General features: G+C 39.5%; 3 protein-coding genes and 1 long non-coding RNA gene across 8 annotated transcripts in view; 2 read left to right on the forward strand and 2 right to left on the reverse strand.

Annotated features, from left to right (window-relative positions):
- Nucleotides 1-23382, forward strand: part of gfod2 (glucose-fructose oxidoreductase domain containing 2) — a 317249-nt gene that overhangs the window by 160274 nt on the left and 133593 nt on the right. The window lies entirely within an intron of this gene.
- Nucleotides 618-2088, forward strand: LOC309706164. Its single transcript, XR_014276686.1, has 2 exons — nt 618-1881; nt 1975-2088. It is a non-coding gene; the product is annotated as an uncharacterized lncRNA (long non-coding RNA).
- Nucleotides 2170-9720, reverse strand: LOC309706155 (dynein regulatory complex subunit 4-like). 2 transcript variants are annotated; one of them, XM_082532430.1, is made up of 12 exons: nt 9632-9720; nt 9237-9332; nt 8093-8290; nt 7126-7320; nt 5240-5294; nt 4921-5123; nt 4462-4617; nt 4251-4331; nt 3963-4172; nt 3124-3189; nt 2913-3043; nt 2170-2627 (listed from the first exon to the last, which is right to left on the reverse strand). In XM_082532430.1, the coding sequence occupies exons 1-11, from the start codon at nt 9632-9634 to the stop codon at nt 2957-2959; spliced, it is 1350 nt and encodes a 449-aa protein (XP_082388556.1). In that variant the 5' UTR covers nt 9635-9720; the 3' UTR covers nt 2170-2627; nt 2913-2956. The 2 variants fall into 2 exon arrangements, with proteins under 2 accessions (XP_082388556.1, XP_082388555.1); XM_082532429.1 differs by lacking the exon at nt 2170-2627 and having other exon boundaries at nt 2817-3043.
- LOC309688477 (transcription factor E2F5-like) lies at nt 12794-23050 on the reverse strand. Of its 4 annotated transcripts, none has more exons than XM_082504261.1 (10): nt 22994-23050; nt 22120-22283; nt 16136-16245; nt 15869-16024; nt 14885-14928; nt 14652-14716; nt 14340-14550; nt 13856-13903; nt 13727-13771; nt 12794-13593 (listed from the first exon to the last, which is right to left on the reverse strand). In XM_082504261.1, the coding sequence occupies exons 2-10, from the start codon at nt 22276-22278 to the stop codon at nt 13508-13510; spliced, it is 924 nt and encodes a 307-aa protein (XP_082360387.1). In that variant the 5' UTR covers nt 22279-22283; nt 22994-23050; the 3' UTR covers nt 12794-13507. The 4 variants fall into 4 exon arrangements, with proteins under 4 accessions (XP_082360387.1, XP_082360385.1, XP_082360386.1 ...); XM_082504259.1 differs by lacking the exon at nt 22994-23050 and adding an exon at nt 22708-22949; XM_082504260.1 differs by lacking the exon at nt 22994-23050 and adding an exon at nt 22708-22949 and having other exon boundaries at nt 22120-22286.

The raw sequence follows: 23382 nt of genomic DNA on the forward strand, positions 1-23382 counted from the left end.
TGCACCGGGACAATAACTTCCTCCTGTATTATTGATGCAGCGGGGAACAGCGATCACTCAGCGCAGCGGGGCTCGATTCACCACGGGAATAGGCAATGAGAAACTGGATCTGCCACATACGTTCCTCCTCTCTCTGCTGGAAACTCAGTCATGGCGGAGGGAAATCATCTGATGAAAGTTGCAGTTGAGATTGGAATATTTGATTTGAGTCAACTTTTTGACCTCATATTCCTACATGAGGCCAAAAGCTTGCAATTAGTCAAAATATAAAAGTAATATATTTAAATTACAGCTTGAGTGAGATATATTGTTTTGTTTGATTGTTTTTGCTGTTTTCTGTGTCTTAAAATGGTGAGAACAAGCAGCAACATCCAGGAAAGAGAAACAATGGACCTGTGTTGTGCCAAAAAGTGGTTTTGAGTTATTTACCAGATTTTTAAACTGTTGTAAATGAGTTGTTGGCCTATAATTAGTCTAAAATATGCCAAATGAATGACATCAAGTACTTTTGAACCAGAAAGAACATTTCTGTCACAAGGCAGAAGCAACAATCAGTTTTTAGCAAACTGTTTTTTTATACTTTATTTATCAAGGTATAGTACTTTGTGCTTGTTTGATCTTGTTTGATCTAAAATATGGTTACACAAGTTCAAAAAATATGCAAAAAAAACCCCAAAACATATACACGTTTTACACTTATCCATTTCAGGGTCATGGGGCCTATCTCAGCTGTCTTGGTGTGAGTGCGGAACAACATGGACACTATCCACTCACTCTCACACCCTCACCCTATAGACAATTTTGAAACAGCAGTTATGTAAAAAAAGAAGCACTGGGACAGTGGGGGGGAAAAAAAACAAGAAAGAACATGTGAACTTCATAGAGGGGCTGAGGTCAACCAGGAGGTGCAATCCCAGAAACGTCTTGCTGTGAAGCAACGTTGTAGCGTTAACCACTGAATGATTGTACAAAACACTTTAATGCAGGAAGCAATGGAAAGAATTTTAACAATTTTAATGAACAACTTCAAGATACGGTAACAAAATCTGCGGCAAGTTCAGGAATAAAAGTTGAATAATGTTCAAGGGAAGGTCACAGGTCAGCAATCTAATAATCAAGTCTCGTTACACAGGATAGAGTTCAGCTACTCCAGCATTCTTGAACTGCTCAGTTTTCGGCAGGGTTCTCGTTCAGAAAGACTGACGTTGATTCACATAAGAATTCCCTGTTGCCCACGGGTCTAGACTTATGTGAGTATTCCTCAGTAAAGCCAGAGGGGAACAGGCAGGAAAAACCAGGAGCTAGTGTTACAGAGTATAGCATGGTGGAAAAGGATGGAGAGAATCCCCCACTAAGCTTTTGGGTTGGCATTTCTTTAGATTTTGTTTTGTATTAATTGCATGCTTTGGTGTTTTTTTTGTGTTTGATGTGAGGTGTGGGCCACACCCATGTGGGAGTGGAGATTCTACTCTAGTCCAGCTGCCAGCTATTTGGAGTTGAATACAGGGAGCAGCTGATTGGGGAGGATTGGAGGCCTTCTCTATAAAGGGGAGAGGAAACAGGAAGTAGGGGTTGTCGTTGTTTTTTTAGTAGGACACTGGTGAAGCAGGGAAGCCTCGAAGATCCAGGATGAAGTGTGCACATTTTAATGGAAAAGATTTTTAACCTGGCCTGGTTTTGCTTTTAAAATAAACTGAGGATGTTGGAGGGAGGACTCATTCTTATTGGGATGTGAGTGGATGTGCTGGAAGGCAGGAAAACAAACACTGGACTGGAGACTCTCTGTGCCCCTGACAAGGAAACTGGACCAGTTTTGGGGAAGTTCCAGCTCCCAGGATGTGATGTGGAGACCCAGCCTCGAACGAAGTCAGGCCTGAAAAGGTGGGTGGCAAGCCTTTTTGAGGAAGCTGCAGGATTGATACGTTTTGGCTGCTTGTTCTTCCAAGTGACCACCTTTCCCCTGTTTGTAACCAGGATAACAACCCTGACCGCGGTGGCTTTGGGCCTTGGATTCCTGGCCAGAGTTGTGTCTTCAGCCAGTAGTTTTACCCGGAGAAAGAACAAATAAATCTTGTGTAACCCATTACAGTGTGCGTGTGGTGGTTCGTTACTGGTCAATATTAGAGCTACTACTTCCTTGTACGGAGGCCATTTTGGGCCTTACGTAACACTAGGCAGGCTCACACACCCAATCTGGATGGAAGAGGATAAACAAGGAAAGTACCAAAACATTTACTGGAAGAGGCCTGAGTGACACTGCCACATGATATAGCTTAGCAATCTGGCAATGTAGGAATAACAGTGGTTAAATACTGCAGGTGGGTGTTGATAAGAAACAGGTGCACCAGCGGAAGTCTTGGGTAACTACGCCCACTTCTGGGAGGAGTCTCGCTCCCATGACAAAGAGCGTCAGACCGAGCAAACAAGGAGAGAAAGAGTGAAGCCAGACCAACATCTGTGACCATGATGTCTGAGACACAACGATGAATTATGTGAATAGCGCCACCTATTGACTGTCATTAAAAACACCTGACAAATGACCAATGAAGTATCATCATCTTTCAGTTGCTCCCTTTAGAGACGACATACTGGACAAAGGATGTCAAACATGGAGATGACACGCAGGCCTAAAGGAGAAAGGCCACAGAGAAATTCATGGAGGTCATGAAGGAGGACATGCTGAGGGTTGGTGTGACAGAGGATGCTACAGATAGAGGCATGACATACCCTTTAGTCTAAAACAACACACAACACAACTCGTTTTTTTTTTTCCCTCAGGATTAAGAGATCCCATTTTAAATTTTGATTTGTATTTCTTTACTACTTAAAGTCATATGAGCATTAAAGGTAGATTACAGAAAAGATGTAAATGAAATAATAGTGTTCCAGTCTTTGCGATCTTTGCTTCTCACTTTAATCCAAGTGCTGCTCCACATTTTTACCATGAGGATTCCTCTCATTGGGAATTACAAAGGAGCTCTTCCACAGGAACACCAAGAGCCTTTGCCTTTACCTCAGTGTGCAGCAGCAAATGCTTGCGGACCTGCAGGATACAAAGTTTCACTGTGCTTATTGTTATGAAATACATTAAAAGTAATTTCAGGAAACAAATAGACAACTAACCATGGAAATTTGATTTATTTTGTGCTGTAGGGTCTTGATGGCAGTATTTTTGGAGTCAATATGTGCCTGCAAGCAAAAACATTAGGAGTTTCTTTAATGTTCTTATAAAAACATGACACTTCCAGAAATATACTTAAAAATATACACTCACAGGCCACTTTGTTGGTAACGCCTTGCTAATATCAAATAAATAAATGGCCTGTATTTATATAGCGCTTTACTAGTCCCTAAGGACCCCAAAGCGCATACCAGGATGAACCTTTTGCCTTCAGAGCTTTTTCTCCTATTTCTTTGTGGCACAGATTCAACAAGGTGCTGAAAACACTCCTCACAGATTTTTGGTCCCGTGATTGCTGTACATTCATAATGTGACTCTCCCGTTCCACCACACCCCAAAGGTGCTTTATTGGATTGCGATCTGGTGACTGTGGCGGTTATTTGACTCCACTGAACTCATTGCCATGTTCCAGAAACCAGTTTGAGATAATCTGAGCTTTGTGACATGGTGTGTTATTCTGCTGGGCGCAACCATCAAAAGATGGGTACACCGTGATCATAATGGGGCGGATACAGTCAGCAACAATACTCCGGTAGGCTGCGGTGTTTAAATGATGCTCAGTTGGTCCTGACGGGTCAAGAAAATCCCCCCACCACACACACACAAACACACCATTACCTCACCACCAGCTTGCTACCATGTCACTGGCTCATTAGATATTTGCGTAAATACACAGTTGAACTAGTGTATCTAACAAAGTGGCCAGTAAGTGTATATAAAATCAGTGTAAAGGTTTAGATGACTGCTGAAGAAGAAACATGAAGTAGATGTACAACACTACCTCAGTTTTCTTTATGACCCTGCTGAGGGCTGTTTGGTCCATGTTGGAGGCTGAAAGCACCGCACTGAGCTGAGCCTCCGTCTCCTCCAGGCTCTCTGTCAGAGCCTGCAGCTTCTTTTCCACCGCCATGTTCTCTATGTCTCCATTATGCTGCACCTTCTCAACAATCTCAGTGAAAGCCTTGCGAAGTTCATCCCTTTCCAGTTGGAGCTGTGCAGCAAACACACAAAAACATTCACATAAAACGTGTGCAACTACACATGAATGGAGCTGATTGTTAGTTTTTACCTCGCTGAATTTCTGTTCCAACACCTCATGCTCTGCTTTCAGATCTTTCAGCTTTTTTCTTTTGATGTTTCCAATTGCATCCTGTCAAAAGCAGTGCACAGAAATTATGCTCATACTGGGCTACAGCGATGCTGCACACCAACGAAGATGCTGGTAAAAGCAAGAGAAACTGTCCAACAGTAAACTCTGTGAAAAAAGGTGCCAAAAGAACCTTATTTCCTGAGTAATGTCTCAGTTTCTTGGCAATTTCATCGTTTTCTTCCTTGATCTTTGAGATAAGCTCAGCAAGATGTTTGTTCTCCTTCAAAACAGTTACCACCTCCAGTTTCATGCTCTTTTGTTTCTTCTTTGCTTCATTAATTTCTCCCTGGAAAATTCAAATAAAACATTGCATGTGAAAATAAGACATATCTGGGTCAAAGCTAGTGGAAAAACTGTTCAGCAACAATAAATAATAAAATTTCAGTCACCATTTCAAATTTGGAGGCTTTTGTTTTGCATTTTCCAGAATATCAAAACAATTATTAATTCACTCGGTTTAAAGATACCCTCTAATGGTTCTGCTATTTCATAGATAAACCGTTCTAAAAATTATAAGCTGTAGTCACAAGCAGAAGACTGATCAGTAGTGAGTTATAGGTTTAAACAAAGCTTGTGTTTGTGATCGCACCTTGAGTTCAGTAAGCGTGTCCGTGTCCGTTTTCATGATAATGACAAATTCCTCAGCGCTGCGGTAGGTTTCATCGTGATCTTGTTTAAGAGCAGCGATGTGGCTGTTCCAGTGGTTTTCGCTATCGCTGATCTCACTTTTCCAGATGTTGTCCAGATCTTGTTTTAGCGCCTGCACTTTCATCTCAAACGACGCTGTAATTTCTGCCCCAGCCGTAACACAAAAGGATGGCTCCTGTTCAGTGCTTGACAACGTGAAGCGATGAATTCAACTCAGAATGCGGTTTTTATTTTTGGGTTGTGTTTTTGTTGTTTTTTACCTGCAAGCTGTTTCTCCAGGTGGTCGCTTCTTGTGGTCAGTTCTTCACCATGTTTCTGTTAAGATAACAACCAGTTAGGAGTGTTTATTCTTGTAAGCTGAAGTATATCAGGGTCAGACGTGCAGAGCTATGTAATACAGTACTGAGGTGCAACAACAGATAACAGCTATGCCCACGGTTAAACCACAGTGAGAATTTTACACTAATTAATCAGCCTTAAAAGACCACAAGAACAAATTTGTGGTCAAGTTCTTACAGCTCATGGAAGCCACACTTTATGAATTCACATACTTGTGATTCTTTTTTGTTTGAGGATCAATTTTGACCAAATTTTTCTCTTTTGATAAACATTAGTGATTTTTCCCCTTATCTCGTTTATTTATTTACCCACTGTCTCTGTTTGTACTTTGCCTTCTAGTCCATCTTATTCTTAGGTTATGTTCTAGTTTAGTCCTTGTTCTCCCCACAACAGGAGGAAGTATACAATCCATACTGTTTGTCTGTGCTTGTAAGCAGTCTAGCATGCACAGTATCCAAGATATCATTTTTAGATAAATGATATCTTGGAAACCAATAACAGCTGAAGCTGATTTCATTTTGATGAAAACCAGGTCAAGGTCATGGCACATTTATGAAAATCAGTAAAAACTTTGTATTATCTACAGTTTTTTGTGGATTATCAAACTTCACAACATGATACTTGGTATTGGGGGACATGAGTACGTGTTAGCAACCAAGGTCAAAGTTGACCCTGGAAAAAAAAATCAAGAAACCATAATCTATCATATGAAAGGGCACGTAGAGAGGTGTACGACACGCACTTTTTTTAATACGACACCCTACGACATCACAATGACACCATAAAGTTTTGCAAAATCAAAATATCTCAAGTTCTTACAGCTCATAGAGCCAAAGATTTCAACTGATTCATATGGGTAAAGATCATAAAGTACACTATTTTAGTATTTAATGGTTCAAGGTCATGGGTCAAAGCAGGCTGATGTCAGCAAGTTGTAATTAAAAAAAAAATCACAAAAAATTAAGGTTTCATATCCTTTCATTATTTGTCTGTATATTTATTGTGGTAGTCTCCCCTTGTCCTTTGTCACGTGCTCACTCTGTTCTATGTAACTGTCACAGGTTCCTAGTAAGTTCCTGGTTTCTACCTAGTCTGAGTTTTCTTGTATTTCATTTCCAGTGAGTTCACCAATAAAGATCCTAACAATGTTTCACAATAAAAGCATTGTTAAAAAATGCTATGCTTTTGGACACTGGTTTAGCTCGGTGGTTGAGCAGCGACCACATACCGCAAAGCCAAATGCAGTGGTGTGTGAATTAAGCCATCCGTCCAGGTTCTACCCTCTTCTGTGTCCAAGTCATGGGAGTAACAGTCTAAGCAGAGATGGCCACACCTTCCTCTCCACAGCCACTTCCTCCAGCTCCTCTGAGGTGTTCCAAGGCCAGCCATGAGATGTGATCTCTCCAGCGAGTGCTCTCTCCGCTCAGCAGGACATGCCCCAAACACCTAACTTATGTCAGAAGCCTGAACCACCCCACCTGGTTTCTTTTGATGTAGAGGGGCAGCAGCTCTACTCTGAGCACCTCCTGAATGACTGAGGCCCTCACCCTCTCTCTAATGCTGAGATCAGACATCCTTCAGAGGATGCTCATTTACCACTGCTTGTGTCCACAGTCTCAGTGTTTCGGTCATTTCTCACAGCTTGTGGTCGTGGGTGTGGGTGGAAGCAAAAATCTACTTAAATACAGAAACATGAAGGATTTTTTCCTCAAAAGTGGAACAAGTGGCAGAGTATCTTTCTAGAGCACCCCGGCAACACTACGAATATGATTAAGGTAAAGGGAAATGTATGTTTTGTACTACAAACCAGTTCAAGTTCCTTCTTGGTGTGTTTAAAGTTGATCTCTTGGATGTCTACCCGCGTAATTGTCTTACGAAGCTCTTCCTCTAGGTGCTCTTGCTCTTTCTCCATCAGTTCATTGGACGCCAAAGAATCTGCATTCAGTTCAGCGATATCATTCAGGTGTTCATGCTGGAGGTGCTTGATCTTCTGCTTGTACACCTGGTGGGAAAAACAATCACATGTGAGCGTTCATATGGAAATCCAGTATTCCTAAAACACGTTGCCTTGCAGTTGGTATCATCCACCATCTTTTAGCCCTAACCCAAACCCCTGGCTTGGTACCTATTCAAGTTAGATCAGCGGTCTCCAACCCCTGGGCCACGGACCGGCCATGAGAGTTGAGGCTCGGGTGTGAAATTTATGGTTTTCAGGGTTTTTATCATTTTTTATCGTTAATTTTTTATCGTTTCTATCATTTTTGGTACCGGTACTGGTTTTATTTTGTTGTATTTATCCACGACACCTTAAAGGCCGGTCCGTGAAAATATTGTCGGATATAAACCAGTCCGTGGGGCAAAAAAGGTTGGCGACCGCTGAGTTATATTATAATCTCTGGCCAAACCTCATAGACAATTTAATATTAACACCACAGCCCTCTCGGTTACCCATCTTTATATTTTATGCTAGCGGCATAGAAAATAAAGACATTTGTACCTTAAATTTATCAGTAGCCATTAATAAGCAAATGTCCATAAACAGATTCCTACATATATCCTAGAATAACCTGTAAACACTGAACCACATATCCTGGTTTTACTAAAAACCTTAAAATATTAGCATAAGAAACTTGTCCTGATTTAGGTTTCTTGAAATGTTTTACTAAATTTAAGAACACGATTTGGGACTTCAGCATCACCTGACTCCATCTGACCAGCCTTCAAAATGGAAGAGCTATCTATTTTTTAATATTCTAAAATCAGTAAAATCTTACCTTAACGTCTAATTGGTGACGGGCCTCATTTTCTTCTACATCCTTTTCTACCTTTTGCAGCTCAGAGTCAACCTCCTTCTGTTTTCTAACTGTGATTTCCCAAAAGCTGTGGATCTTGTCCCTCTCCAACTGAAAGTAGTTTCTCTCTTCCCGCTCTCTATCCAGTTCCTCTCGAAGACGCATAATGTGCTCCTCCAGCTTAAAAACAGAAAGATGTGACTGTAGTTTTTATGTGCTCGACAAACCAAATGACTGCAACATATTGTCACTTTTTTTCACGCTTTAGGAGAGTCTGAGAAAATCACTCTCCAATTTCCATACACTCATCATGGGCATCAATATCATGGTAATTTGGTGATTTCTTTCTTGCTTTTCTCTAACCTACAAAGGATCAAAAGTTTACATACCAGCTCAAATATATACACATACAGTCACATAAGTCTTATAAGTGATCCTACATGTTCTACAATGTATCTTAACTTGATAAGGCCAAGGTCCATTAACTTGGAGGAGTGTGGATTAGAAAAAATCCCAAATTAATTCAAACTTGCACACACACACACACACACACACACACACACACACACACACACACACACACACACAATCTTGGTTTTGTTTTTTTTGTTGTTTTTCTAATTCATTAAAGATATAGCGTGTACAATCATTCCACCCTGGAGAAACAGCAGTTCAAAGAAATCTTTAAAAGCCCCAAAATGCTATAACATCCATGTCCATGACGAGTACATGTAAACTTTTACCATATCCATGTTTTGTTTTTGTTGTTTTTGCTTTTTTTTTTTTTGGTACTTCCATGGATTTATGCATCTTAAAAGTCTTCAGGGAAAGCTTGGCACATTACAAAGTTAGAAAAAAATCTGAATTGCATTACCTGCATCATGACGCCTTTTTGCAGGCAGGGAGGCTCTAATTAAAATATTCCAACGGAGTGTTTACAGAGCTTGATCTGTATTAGGAGCCAAGATATGTCAATCTCACTTGCATTGAGTGTTATTTAAATGTTGTGCCTCAGCTTTATGTGTTACCCCTCTCAATGCACAGATCACTTTGAACAGGTTCCTATTTGCTTCCTCCTGACTTAAAATACACATTCATACACATTCTATCACTCTTCAGCTCTGACCTGCTCCTTGGACATCTCATCCTTGGTGAGGCCATTTATCAGCGTGGGGGTCCTTGGATTTGCTGGTTTTTTATCTGCACTTTTCTTTTTGGGTGGCTGGGGGGGAAAGAGTCAGCACAGCTGTTTAAAGTTAAAACTGCTTTCTGGTTAGCAACCAATGACTGCATAAAAGATAAAAGTATATATGTATCGATCCATGTATCCATTTATATTTATAAAAGAAAAGGTTTTCTATAGTCATTGGTGGTAACCTTGAGTGTGTTTTTTAATTAGCAATGAGAAGTATACAAAAGTAAGCTACATTTATACACACGCCCAGCTGCTAGCGGCATAAAAAATAAAGCTGGTCATTTACTACAGATAAAGCACTTGTTTCTTAATTATTTAATGCTCACCATCTTGTACGCTGCTCAAATTACGCGAAGAAGTGTTCGGTTTGTTGCGAAAAGAGCAGCACACTCAGTAAGTACTAGTGTTGTTATAGCAACATAAACACAAACCTGCTGAGGAGGCGGAATCTACAGACGGAAAACCAATCAAATGGGACAGGAAGGGTTCTTCAAGCAGGATGATTGGTTAACAATTATCAGGAAATTCTACTGAGTCTGTTGCACACAAAACAGGCACATACTCACAAGCACTAAACAAGGAAAAAAAATGAACATCAGCGTTTACGAGTGTGCGTATCTTTCATTAAATATTTCAGTGCTTTTAAAGCCGGTGATAGAGCTTCAGGTTTTAATGCAGTTCTTTTCATGTAACCAGTGAAATCAACTTATTAGAAGTTAAGGTGGGTAACTGGAGGGGATTCACAACTGCTGCGGAGTGTTGACGTCCTACTAGAAAGGTTTTAGCATGCTTTTCAGCAGAAAGGAAGAGACTATTATCACTCCTGATCCAGTCACCTATGGGAATAGAGCCGATAATACTTTTAAAAAAAACCCTCCAAAAGTCCTTTAAAAATATGCCATATATTCTCCACTGCAACCACTGAACATCCAAGGTATGGACATTGAGGCTGTGGACAGCTACAGGTACCTTGGTGTTCATCTGAACAATAGACTGGACTGGACTCATAACTCAGACGCCCTCTACAGGAAAGGGCAGAGCAGGCTGTACCTGCTGCGGAGACTCAGGTCGTTTGGAGTGGAGGGCCCACTCCTGAAGAAATTCTATGACTCTTGTTGGGTGTGTAATCAGGCAGCGGAGGCGACGTCTGGGTTCAACATTTTATTTTAGGCTTTACAGCGGAGCTCCATCTTGTTCTCGCTCTCTACTTTCTTCTTCTCCTCTTTCTCTTACCCAGCCTCATTAGCGACACCCCTGGTCTGACAGGGTAACAGCATGTACTAATTTTCTTCCCTTATTATAGAACCTTGTAAACACAACAACTCTGTTGTGGCTTCTGCTATCTTTTATGGCGTGGTCTGCTGGGGCGGCAGCATCTCTGCTGGGGACAGGAAGAGACTGAACAGGGTGATCCGAAGGGCCAGCTCTGTTCTAGGATGCCCTCTGGACCCAGTGGAGGTGGTGAGTGACAGGAGAACGGCGGCTAAGCTGTCATCCCTGATGGACAACATCTCCCACCCCATGCAGCAGACTGTGACAGCACTGAGCAGCTCCTTCAGTGGGAGACTGCGGCACCCACGGTGTGGGACGGAGAGATTTCGCAGGTCTTTCCTCCCCACTGCTGTCAGACTCCATAATAAAGACTTTAACTGATCAAGCACACACATCCATACATATGCAATAATACTAAGTGCAATAATCCTTTCTGTCATCGTTGTATTTTTACTCAGTTGTATATAGTATTTGTATTTGTATTCTATTTTTATCTTATTGTATATTTATTTTATTTTATTCTACTGTATATAGTATTTTATTTTATTCTATTCTGTACAGTTGTGTACTGTATTTATTCTTATTGTATTCTAATTTTTGCCTCATAACTTTTGCACTGTCCACTTCCTGCTGTGACAAAACAAATTTCCCACGTGTGGGACTAATAAAGGTTATCTTATCTTATCTTATCTTATATGAACCAAGTATTAAAGATAAGTTTATATTCTGCTCCTGCTTATTTTGGGGGAAAGATTTATCCTTTTACCCTGCCAGATAATTTCCTTAAAAGCAAATTGATCTGATGGGCATAAGTGCTGCCAACTGATAGTTGAGCTGGCCTTTGAAAATAGAATATTTAGAAATTTAACCACACAATTTGTTTAGAAAGTGAAACAGTATTGACAAGAAATAGTAAGCAAAGGTTAAGTGCTAAATCAACAGTGTTTTGCTAATAGCATGGCTCTACTCAGGCCACTTTGGTCCAGACTAAAATATTAAACTCTGCTTAGATTGTGATGAGAGTATGCAGATCTTTCATTGTCCCCAGTAAATTAGATGTCTCAGTGCAGGTTATCCCATCTGCTCCCATCAAGATTCATAAAGCTTTATCACTAAACACATACAAGAGGAACAGCATTCCCATCAGTTTCAGTTGTTCTTCTAGGCTAATAGGCAAATGTTGGCATACCAGTATTTAATAAACATATACCTGTTTAACTTCAAAATATTAGGACACCAACATTTAGCTCAAAGCACTGCCATGTCATGGATGTATTTAGAGAAAGTACAGTATCAGAGATGTGAGTGTAGTTGTACAGCTTTAGGCCTGTTATTCACACGTTTGGTATGATGCAGGTATTTTAAAATCAAGCGATATCGTAAACTAATACTTTAGACCTGAGTAAAATTTCATCTGAGCGACATTTCACACATATTGTAATCTGAGGCTATAGTTCATGGTTGTCTGGAGCAGTAGTTCTCCAGACTTTCTGAAGTTGTTTCAAAATGTTCCTTTGGCTGCTATTCCACTCATTTTCAGAATATTTGCTTTTGCTTATTTGTTAAATCACACCAGCCTATGAAAGACAATAAAGGCACCCTGTGTTAGATGCTTTTGGGGGCTTTTCTTTAGTTGGCGCTACAATTTTTTTTTTTTTTAAAGATAACAATTTCACAGACATAAAAAAAAATTGTATTTTTGCACAGAGGTGATTCTCAAAGAACTATTAGCTGAAGACTCGTATCTTTGCAGTATGTTCTTAAAAAATGAGTAAAAAGTGGACAAGTGGAGGTGAACATAAATAAGAGGCATTAATAATAATATTTAAAAACAAACAAACACTATCTACAGCATCTGAAAGCCCTGTCATTAAGAAAAAGGAAAAAAATTCAGGATAGACCTGACAGATGAATCTAGAGCTTCAGTTGATTGACCTACTGATCTACTAATCAGGAATAGTTTTAATGACATATTAAGGAAGGGAAACGGGAAGAAAAGGCTGAGGGATGTCAAACTGTCCAAGAACTAGACCAGAAATCAGTCAATCAATTAGCAAAAGGATGTAAGGAGTGATGCATCCAAAGTTGACATTTGTGGTTCAAATCAATATGTATGGCGATTAGAAAAGAAATACAATAGTGAAAGTTTTCAGTCATCGAAATAGGTGGAGGCTCCGTCATGGTTTGGGACCACATTTCAGAAAATACAAAGAAACTTTTTGCATAATTTTATTGTTGTTATGTCTTAAAAGTTAAATACAAATCATTATTTAAAAAGGGAATATTCACTTTTGAACATAGGGCTGAGTTCCAGATAAAACACTGGGTACACTTACACCCATCTAAAAAGCTTATCCAAATCATGGTCACAGGTCCCAGCAAGGCGAGAGGTAGTCAATCATCAGGCCAACACAGAGACAGGTTTAACACTCACACTTATAATAGTGGCTAATTTAGCCAGTTAATCTAGGCACCAGTCACCAGTTAACCTAGCATATCTTTGGACTGTGGGAGACCTCAGCATACCCAGAAAAAACCCACGCCCCACACAAAAGGCTGGAATTAAATTCAAACCCAGGACCTTCCTGTTGTGAGTCAACAGGGCTAACTGCTGTGACTCTAGGCCACCTGTTGTGCTTTTACATGGAGCCTAAAATTCTGGTAGTAACTGGTTTAAAAGCTGAAATGCTTGACAGTTCAATCAGAATACAAATACTTTAACTCTGAGTGTGCTCTTTCTGTCCATGCCCTTGGTGTTTGCTTCCAAATTCAAACTCGTGGACACTTTACAGCAACAGCACTGAAAACACCATAAATATGGATCTTCAGGAAGCTCAAAAAGAATGCTGCATGTTCGCCAAGGTCCCACGGTTCTGATTAAATGCATTTCATCACAAACCAGTGTTTAAAATCCCACCCAATTAAAAACATTAGCTCATGTAACCACAGGCTTTGAGCATGGGGATGTCAAAGAGGTCGCAGATGCCTTCTCTCTCGTCCAGATCACAGGTGTAATCTTGTTTAGATGAGGGATGGAGACAAGAGGAGCAGAGGAGAAAAAACTGTTAGGCAGATGTAAACGTGTAATTACCACATTCAATATGCAATAATCGTTAATCACTTTATAAAGATGAATAAAGTGTACTTACCTTCAGAGGACAAGAGCTTTGTGATTAGATTTGTATTTAATATTCCTACAAAAAGAAAAACAAACCAGACATCAATTTACAGTAAAATTAGCTGACTTTAGTGTTTTTAAGAGCGAAGACCGGCACTACCTCTGGGCGGCTCTGTTTGGTCCTGGCGTTGGTTCGATGGATCCGGCGCTGGAAAAAATATTTTTTTGAACAAACTGTGAGCATGACAATGTAGATACGTTAAATGTAAAGCCTGCGTAAGCATGAAAGAAGGAACAGCCTGTCAAACATTAGTCACACAGTTTATTTAACTAAGCATTACATCCACTTTTTCATGTTTGAATATTATGTGCTTTTTTTAAATTAACTGATTCCAGTCACATGGGGGAAAAGAGTGAAGACTGTGGCACGATCGAAAGTGGTTGCTTCAAACACCAAGTCTGCCACCACGCAGGGTCAGCTATCATCATCATCAACATCATCCACAGCAGTTTGTTGCCTTTTAAAAGTTTAAAAGTTAAAAAACTGTTGGATGAATATTAAAAGGCGTGGAACTTATAAAATGAAGGGTTTATTAGTTTTCATTTCTCTTTCAGTGGTGTATCCAGGAAAGATAACGACTCACTTTTGGATTCATCAGTTTTGTTACTGACTTTACCGTTTTCTTCTCGCCAGGCAGACAGAGCTAAGCTGGCGCTCTGTAAAATTTCTTCTGCTGGTGGGACTGGAAGTACAACAGGAGCAGAGCTGACGGAGCATTTGTTTAGGAGGACGACATCTATGGGACCTCTGGCGCTTTTCAGATGGATCTGGTACCTTGCCGGGCAGTTCTGGACCTGTACAAAGGAGACGCAAGCACACATAAATCACCCCCGTCTGAATTAAGGGCAGCAGCGGGAGTATAAACTACAGTCGCTTTCAGTGATGCAGAACTTACAGCTTTGGGAATGGGGACATCTAGCTGTGTGCCAGGTGGTGCTTGCACTGCTAAAAGTGTGTGGCCTGAGAAGAAACAAGATGCAGACAAGTCAAAACACGATTTATATGTATTTATTCCAAAGAGCAGAAAGCACCATCTCAGGCTTACTGACTCTCTACTTTATTTTTTTTATCTATATAAAAATATACTGAAAAAAGAGTAATTGCTGGAAAAGAGGGATTATACATCACCACAAAAGCAGTTGCAGATATCTTCATGATTCACATATGTCAGAGTTGATCTGAGTTAAGGTTCAACTTAAAATATTTTGCTATTCAGAAAAGAGATGTGATGGATTGTTGCACAGCATTTTCTGTAACGGCACAAATGCAAATGCAGCGTATCTGTCACAGAAACACATTAAATCTCATCAAATCTGCTAAAAATGATATCCAATATCTCATTTTCAGTTAAAGCTGGAAGCATAAAACATTTAGTACAAATACACATAATTCTGTTCCTACGTTGTGGTAAACAGAAGTAAACACATACACGCCCACGGACTATACTACAACTTTGATGTTTTTATTACAACATGCTGACATCAGCTTGCCTTTTGGAAATCCTCAGTAATGACATGGGTATTGTTTTCATAGATCATTTGCACTGCTGTCAGGATTGTTAATATGGAAATCTAATGTAGTATATTAATCATATTTGTGTGATTGTGAAGTCATATAATGGTTTACTGAAAAAATTATGTTTTAAAGAGCTCAAAAAACAAAGTGCTTACGCACCTCAATGACTAATATATTGCCCCTAAAGTTTGGAGATGATTCGATGGAACCTAAAACTTTTTCCTAAATCGGGTGACCCTGACCTTTGACCTTGAAGCATTCAATGCTTAAATGATGTATTTTATTGTCTTTACCCAAATGATTGGAGCAGAATTGGCTGAAATCTTTGGCTTCTGTGAGCTGTGAGAACTTCCATCCTTCCACGATCTATTACTTGATATGGTTTCACAAAAAGTTTTAACTTCATTTTCACATTTGGTGTGTCCTTCACCTCAACCCTGTTTTTACCTAAATGAAATCAGCATTTAAAAAAAGATACCTTGAAAACTAAAGGCTAGGCTGTAAACAAACAAACAGAAGCAATTACATACTCCCAACCTTCTAGGGGGAAAATTATGACTGAGCAATGAATTCAACAGTTATTAGAGAAAAGGATATTTTCTGCAATCTTCTGTTATATTCTTGATGCTCTGTTCGACCCAGAGTTTCTGCTGGTCCAAAACACATTCCATTTGCTCCAAGCCCTTCACGTCAGACTTTAACTCCACCAGCCTGTTGGCTAATAGCTGTGTATTCTCTCCCAATGTGTGGCCTCTTATTCGTGGGGAAAATAAAAGAGAACATGTTAACTTTTACTATTATTTATGTTTTGCTTCATATTCTTGACATATGTGCATGCACACAAGAGAAGAGTTAAAAACTCACATCCACTTTACGTTGCTCTTGGATATTTTCATAATCAGGCCGATGCCCTCCAGTACATTTGTGATGTCGTAGATTCGCCTCTTCTGTCCAACAGCCAGAGCCCTGACCGCCTGAAACAACAGGGAAAAAAGATGCTTTTTCTACCCCAGCCTCCGTGTCTGACACACACACACACACAGCAGTTATTCAAAGACAATGCATCAGGCCTACACTAACACCCCAGATGTGCTCCAGTTCTGTACTGTCAGCTGGTCTCCTTAGGAGTCAACAAAGTTGATCATCTGCCTCCGTCTCACTCTTTCTCTTCACACTAGTCTGCATGTACTCCTTCTTAATTTTTACACTCACAATGTTAACAAAATCGAGCTGCTGTTCTTGTGGGGTTTAATGCACTTATTTATTTCCTGAAGCAAAAGCTTTTGCTTAACAAATGAAGTGTAATTTTTAAATGTATGCCAAAATGTAGCCAGAACAATCCATGGACTTTAAATCAGAGAAAACATCTTAAAGAACTTTAAAGAAATCGAACCCTAAACCCACACATGGGGAAAGGACAGCCCGAGGCCCCACAGATCATGCCAAATAAGGGCTGCCGCATGCTAAAACACAAACAAAACAAAGCCCAAAAATTTAAATAAATAAATAAATACGTGCTTAGGAATCTCAAGATGCAGTGTGTTTTTATTGCTATTTAACTTGGCTTCAATCCAGTTTGCTTTATTAGTGACAGATCTAGTGGTGTATATCAAAAAAATGGCAACAAACAGACTAATTTAAATGTTTATTTAGCATGTTAGATGAATGATGTAATGTTTGCATTCTAACCTGTAACAATGTGTCAATTCAGTTATGCAGTGTGTGGTCCTTCACTTACTTTAGCAAAGCTAGTATGGCTCTCTTAATTTAATATATACGAAGCAGAAGATCTGCATTACAGTAACCAGATGATGATAGTATGTATTAAAGTGTGACCGGTCGCCCCCTTGTGAGCCTTGAAGGTACTGCAATTTATTTACAATATGTCTGTGAAGTAGGGCTGTGCGATATGACAAAAATCTCATATCCCGATATAAGACATTTATCGTCCTGACAACGATATAAATCACAAAAATGTAATATTTTCTGTAAATTCTGTGAATCTCTGGCAACTCGACTTGCGTTTAGTTTTTTCAGCTGGGCGTCCTTTACCTGGATTCGAGTGTTTTAACTGATGCATGAAACTATACATTTTTAGACATAAGTTGTAACAGCCACCATTTTCTCTCAAAGTTTGAGTCTGACGGCTCTTTTTTTGCTTCTCATTTGTAAACTCTGCATACTCTCTCATTTGATTCAGTTTATTTTGAAAAGTCTCAACAGGATCTTGAGCTTTATTGTGAAAGGTTTACGTGGAAAACAAACAAGCGTACAGCGGAACCACGCGATGGTTTTACCGTCATTGTTGCTAACGAAAACACGTAAAAACAGGCACTTGTCCGCCCATAGTGTGGTTATATTAAATATAAGAGAAAGAGAGAGCTTTAAGAAATTAATATAGCCACTAAGGTGACCGTCAAAACGATGAAAAATACTGCTGTAAACAGTTTATTTTACGACATCACGAAACAAACAAGAGCGTAATAGGAAACGATAGACATTTTTATATCGTCATTTGATATATATCGTTATATCGAAGGGCCCTAACATACACTCTTATATTTGTACATATATTTATTCTTATAATTCTCAGATTTACCCATTCGTATATTTTTCTTGTTCTTATGTTATTGTATTTTGCACACCTCTGTTGCACACACATAAGAATTTCGCTCACATGTGCTGTACCAGTGTACCTGCACATGTTATGTGATGCGGGAAATCTCCAATTTTTTTTAATTTTTAAAAAAATTTTTGAGATTAAATAATATACCATTGTAAAGACGACACAAGAGTTCCAGAGGCTCTTCTGGGAGCCAGAGTCGACCAGAAAACGTTTCCCCGAGCTTGAGTCCTCTATGAAGAGCAGCCTTTCCTTATCGGCAGCGGTCACAGCCGCTACAGAGCGCTGGCAGGCTTGTTTCCCTGGGCCTTAAAACTGCAAAGGCGGCACGGTGCTGTCACGCTGATGGTAAAAAACACAGGCCTTTACCACAGTGCCGCTGTGCCACTTTATTTTTTAACAAAACACTATGCTTTATGTATAAAGAACTGCCTATTCTACTACTTATTGAAGAAAAAGAATCCACAAAAGATTATTTTTACTTTCTTTTATTTGTTCCAGATAAATTATAAATTATTTTTTAAAAAGCAATGAAATGCATCAGATGTCTCCCATGCTTTCTTTTCTGCTGTAATTATTTTTTTTTGAACATAAATTGGTCTATTGAAAATAAAATGTAGTAAGAAACACTACATTTTTTCAATAGGCCAATTTATGTTTAAGAAAACCCCAACAATCAAATGATCCCATCTGAGCAAGCACTGGGCGACGGTGGGAAGGAAAAACTCCTTTGTCTTAAAAAGAAGAAACCTTCGACAGAACCAGGCTCAGATGGTGCGGCTTCTGTCAAGACCGGTTGGGGGTTAGGTAGTTAAAAAACTACTCTAACGGTACAGCACTACAGCTTTTTGGTGGAAATGGGTGGAAGGATGGGTGTTACACCTCGTTTCATTGGAGGTCTTACAGGTGGTCGGGGTGTAGATTCAGCTTTTTTACAAATAGGTGGCAGAGGGACAGGACTAGGTTGTGGAATTATAACTGAGTGGGTGGGAATAGGTTGTCTGTGAAGGTTCTCAGTCATGGGAATAGGTTGCTTTCCACTTCTGGATATAGGTGGAACACACATCCTACGAAAAGGTGGTAGGTTGTCGGTCGAGAAAGTTTCCTTTTTCGTTGGTTGTGTGACTTGAGGAGCGGGTGTCAACTTTGTCTTTTTCGGTCTAATGGGTGGCAGTGGAGTCCGCTGTAACTGTTGTTCGTCAGATGCATCTTCCCTGCCTACGTAAATGTATTTATGTTCCTCAAAAAGGGCAATGTCTTTTTCAACTTGACTCATTGCCTCTTCGAGAAACATTTTGTAATTGTATTTTTTGTGCTGTGAAGGGGAGATAGTAAAAGGGAGGGATTGATATTCAAAGTTTAGCTCATTAAACCTCCTCTTTAGGCCCTGGAGAATGTTTTGTTTCTCCTGTTCGGCCAGTGGTTTAACTGTTTCCTGTTGTTTTGTTAACCAGGCATCATTGTCCTGCTTAGCCTTTTCTTTCTCTGCCTTTCTTCTACGCAGGTAGCCTGGAACGATTCTGTAATCGTTTTTCTGTAAATAAAAGGGGACAAGTCCAGATTTCTCAAGGAGCTGCTTGTCCCTTTTGCGTGTATCCACACAAGCAGGTTGAGCCATGACTTTCTTCATGCCTGTGTGTTCTGGTTTTTTCCTGAATGTGTGTTCAGGTTTTTCGCCTTCTGGCCTCTGTGGGCACATTTCGCGATGAGATGGGGCCTTAACTGTTCTTGGCACCATGGTCCTGTGTTCATTTTTATATTTATTTTCTAATACAATTGCTTCCCTGTATTTAGAAATATACATTTTAGGTTTGGGTGGAGGAAGAGTACTCTACTTTGGGAGAAGGTTATAAGCGCTTTCATCTGAAAACACAATTCAATCGCTAGCTTAAAATCACCTGCAAGGGAATTCTACAACTGTGTGTCGAGGCACCCCTATTTATAGATTTTTATGGCCTGGCATGTGACATCATGGTGGCCTGGCATGTGACATCATGGTGGCCTGGCATGTGACATCATGGTAGCCTGTCTTTGTTCTGTCATTTAAGCCCCACCCCCCTGGTTACTGTTGCTATTGTAACTATTATATTATGAATGCTGGTAGCTAGCATTCCACACACACACATACACTTTTTGCCAAGGTTCCAGCTGCAGTCACCAAGACATGTAAATGTATTTAGTAACCCTCTGGGGTCCAGAGTATAATTGGCCGTTTTTGACTACTTTTGATTTTACCTCTATATTTCACCTTTAAAAAAATCTTCTTCTTTTTTTTTTTTTGGCACAACCTCAAATATCTGAAATTTGAGTTAATTTTTCATTTATACTATATTTGCACAATAGATCTAAATTCAGACAAAAAAAATTCAAAATCCGAGTAGAAAATACTTGTCATTTTTACTGTAAAAGCCACAAACATGTTTAAGGAATTGTTTTCATAACTTGAAATGCGAATAGAAGTTGTACATTTGTAAAAATTATGCACAAGTTTTGCAAACAACTTTATGTTCAGTATAATATATGCAGGTTTTCTTCCTGAATACTATCGTTGTTTATATTTACTGCGGGAAGAAACGGTTTTTATAAGGAAAAACACTAGAAAGCACTCAGTCCCCCTCCCAACTCCCCCAGCCTTTCCTATTGGTGAAAAAATATACCATGTGGACCAATCAAAAAATGATAGGGCAACATAGCATTTAGTTGTTTACGAAGGCGGGCAGGTGTATACATATAGTTTGAGTCTGACGGCTCTTTGTTTGCTTCTCATCTGTAAACTCTGCATACTCTCTCATGTGATTCAGTTTGTTTTGAAAAGTCTCAACAGGATCTTGAGCTTTATTGTGAAAGGTTTACGTGGAAAACAAACAAGCGTACAGCGGAACCACGCGATGGTTTTACCGTCATTGTTGCTAACGAAAACACGTAAAAACAGGCACTTGCCCGCCCATAGTGTGGTTATATTAAATATAAGAGAAAGAGAGAACTTTAAGAAATTAATATAGCCACTAAGGTGACCGTCAAAACGATGAAAAATACTGCTGTAAACAGTTTATTTTACGACATCACGAAACAAACGATAGCGTAATAGGAAACGATAGACATTTTTATATCGTCATTTGATATATATCGTTATATCGAACAGCCCTACTGTGAAGGTTCTCAGTCATCTTCTTCTTTAGGTTGCTTGAAGATGTTTCACCTCTCATCCGAGAAGTTTCTTCAGTTCTAGGGTAAAAAGGTGGAGAGTCCCAGATTTAAACCCTGTGGGTGTATCCCCCCAAGGAGGGACAAAAGGACCCCCTGATGATCCTCTACCTAATCACATGAGCCAAGGTGTGAAAGCGGGTGTGGGTGACAATCAGCCACGGTTTCGGGTGGGCTCATTGTGAAACCTGGCCCCACCCCATCATGTGATTTCCTGAGGTCAGATGGCCCAGGATGTGAGTGGCCGTTAAGGCATCTGGGACGGGATCTCAAAACTGGATTATAGATGGCAGACAGTTGGTATCGTAAGCCACCGCCTCTGTTCAAAGATAGTCGCTCACAGTGGACATCAAGTATTTATTTATAATAAATACTTTCTTCTTTTTTTTAATCAGTTAACTGAAATTATTCTTATAAGATTTTAAAAATATAATGATATATTAATCTAAAATTTAAAAAGTCTATAACCTACAGGACAAGAGTCATTCTATCCCAAATCATCACATGTAAAGTAAAACATGCAGAACATCTTTAACTTTAAATTTTTCGTCACAAAAATGGAGAAAATGCTGTTTTCATGCTAAATTCATCCTGGATTGAAAAAATATCAAGTTGCAAAGAAATAGCATAATCGGAATAAAACAAAATCAAAAGTATCCAGATGACTTAGAGAATAATTTTATTAAATATGCACATTTTTCGATTTTGAGACCCACTGTGTTTACATTTAAAAAGTAAACTGAAGTATTTACTGTGCTCCCTTCATTTATGTACTCTGTGTTCCTAAACCTCTTGATGAAGGATCAGGTCAACCAGTAAATCCTCTGAGGACCAAAATGAAGTAATGAAAACACAAAGGAAAACTAGGCCACGGAGGCCTGAAGTTTAAAAATGGCAGGCATACAGTATAAAGTAGCACAAATCTAAAGTTTCAAAGCTATAAAATACTGTACAACACACACGTATAATTTGATGCAACATGCTGGCCTAGGTGTTTACTGTATTGTGTGGGCTCACTTACGTCTCTCAGGTCCAGCTCGCCGCTTTTAGACTCTTGCAGTAACTGGACAAACTTCGTGGTGAGCACATGAAGACTCCTCTGACTCCTCTTGTATTTGGGGTGTTGTTCTGGCATGCTGGTGTCTTCGTCCGGGCTGTGTGGGCTATCTTCAGGATCCATAGCTGCTGCTGGGCAGGAACACAAAACAAATGAACCCGAGATGGGGCCTCTCCGATCTTTGAATGAGCCCGCCTCACACAGCTGCAGAGTTCCCTTCGAAATAAAATATTCTCAGTGTTTTCTGTGTATGCTCTCTGCCGTTGCTTTGTCGGGTTTTCAGGTATATCTGTCTAATAAGCGCTTTGGCTAATCAATAATGTCGAGCTCTTTAGATTTACATTCACCTTCACCATAAGTGCTACCTGGGGCTGATTTATTATGAAAACACTGTATCGGAAATGCAAAAAGATGTTTAGCTTTTCACTCGAAAGTAGCTGTTTAGGAGGTTTAGTTTATCCTGCAAACTGGTAAAAGCCTTTAGTTTTTCTAAAGATCACTTCCACACGAACACAAAAAGCGACGAGCGTAAGACAAAACAATTGTGTTTACCTTGATGGCTGGAGGAAGTAGCAGCGTAGAGTCGCTAACGTTAGCAAGCCCAACAACGACAGCCGATTTCAGTGTTTAAACTGAGACAAAGGTTTTGGCGGACAAGTAAATATATCCGTTCTTAACCTCTAATGTAAACACAGTATTTACATGGTAAACAGCACCGCGCTAACTCTACTAACAGTCCACTCCCAACTGTTTAGGCGCGGAGCTTTCCGGTAGCTGCATTTACCTGCCTTCACAATAAAACCTAACCATTCGACCAACCAAAATAAAATCAACTCACATTAAAATATCAGTCTGGTCGGACATCCAAAACCTGTGAATCACTGACAAAAATAGGTTTTCTGCGACTTTATCCTCGTGTGAAAAAGAGTGTAAAAATTAGATTTTTTTGTTTTTGTTTTCAAAAACGTGTTTTCATTTAGCAAATTTCTTTATTTTCATTTAAAGATAAAATTTACAAGCAACACAGCAACAATGTGGACATTACGCTAGCAGAATGGAAAAGATGTCTGTAACATTTCATGGAAAATAAGCACATAATAAGCAACAATAAGTGAACGTTTGCTGAATATCAATTTATTTAAATCTTTAAAATTTTATTTTATATTGAGTAAAGCATATGAAAACTTATCATCTATGCATATTAATGTGCTATATATGCGCGACATG

This window comes from Aulonocara stuartgranti, assembly GCF_965226115.1.
Source record: "Aulonocara stuartgranti genome assembly, chromosome: 1".
Taxonomy (NCBI): domain Eukaryota; kingdom Metazoa; phylum Chordata; class Actinopteri; order Cichliformes; family Cichlidae; genus Aulonocara; species Aulonocara stuartgranti.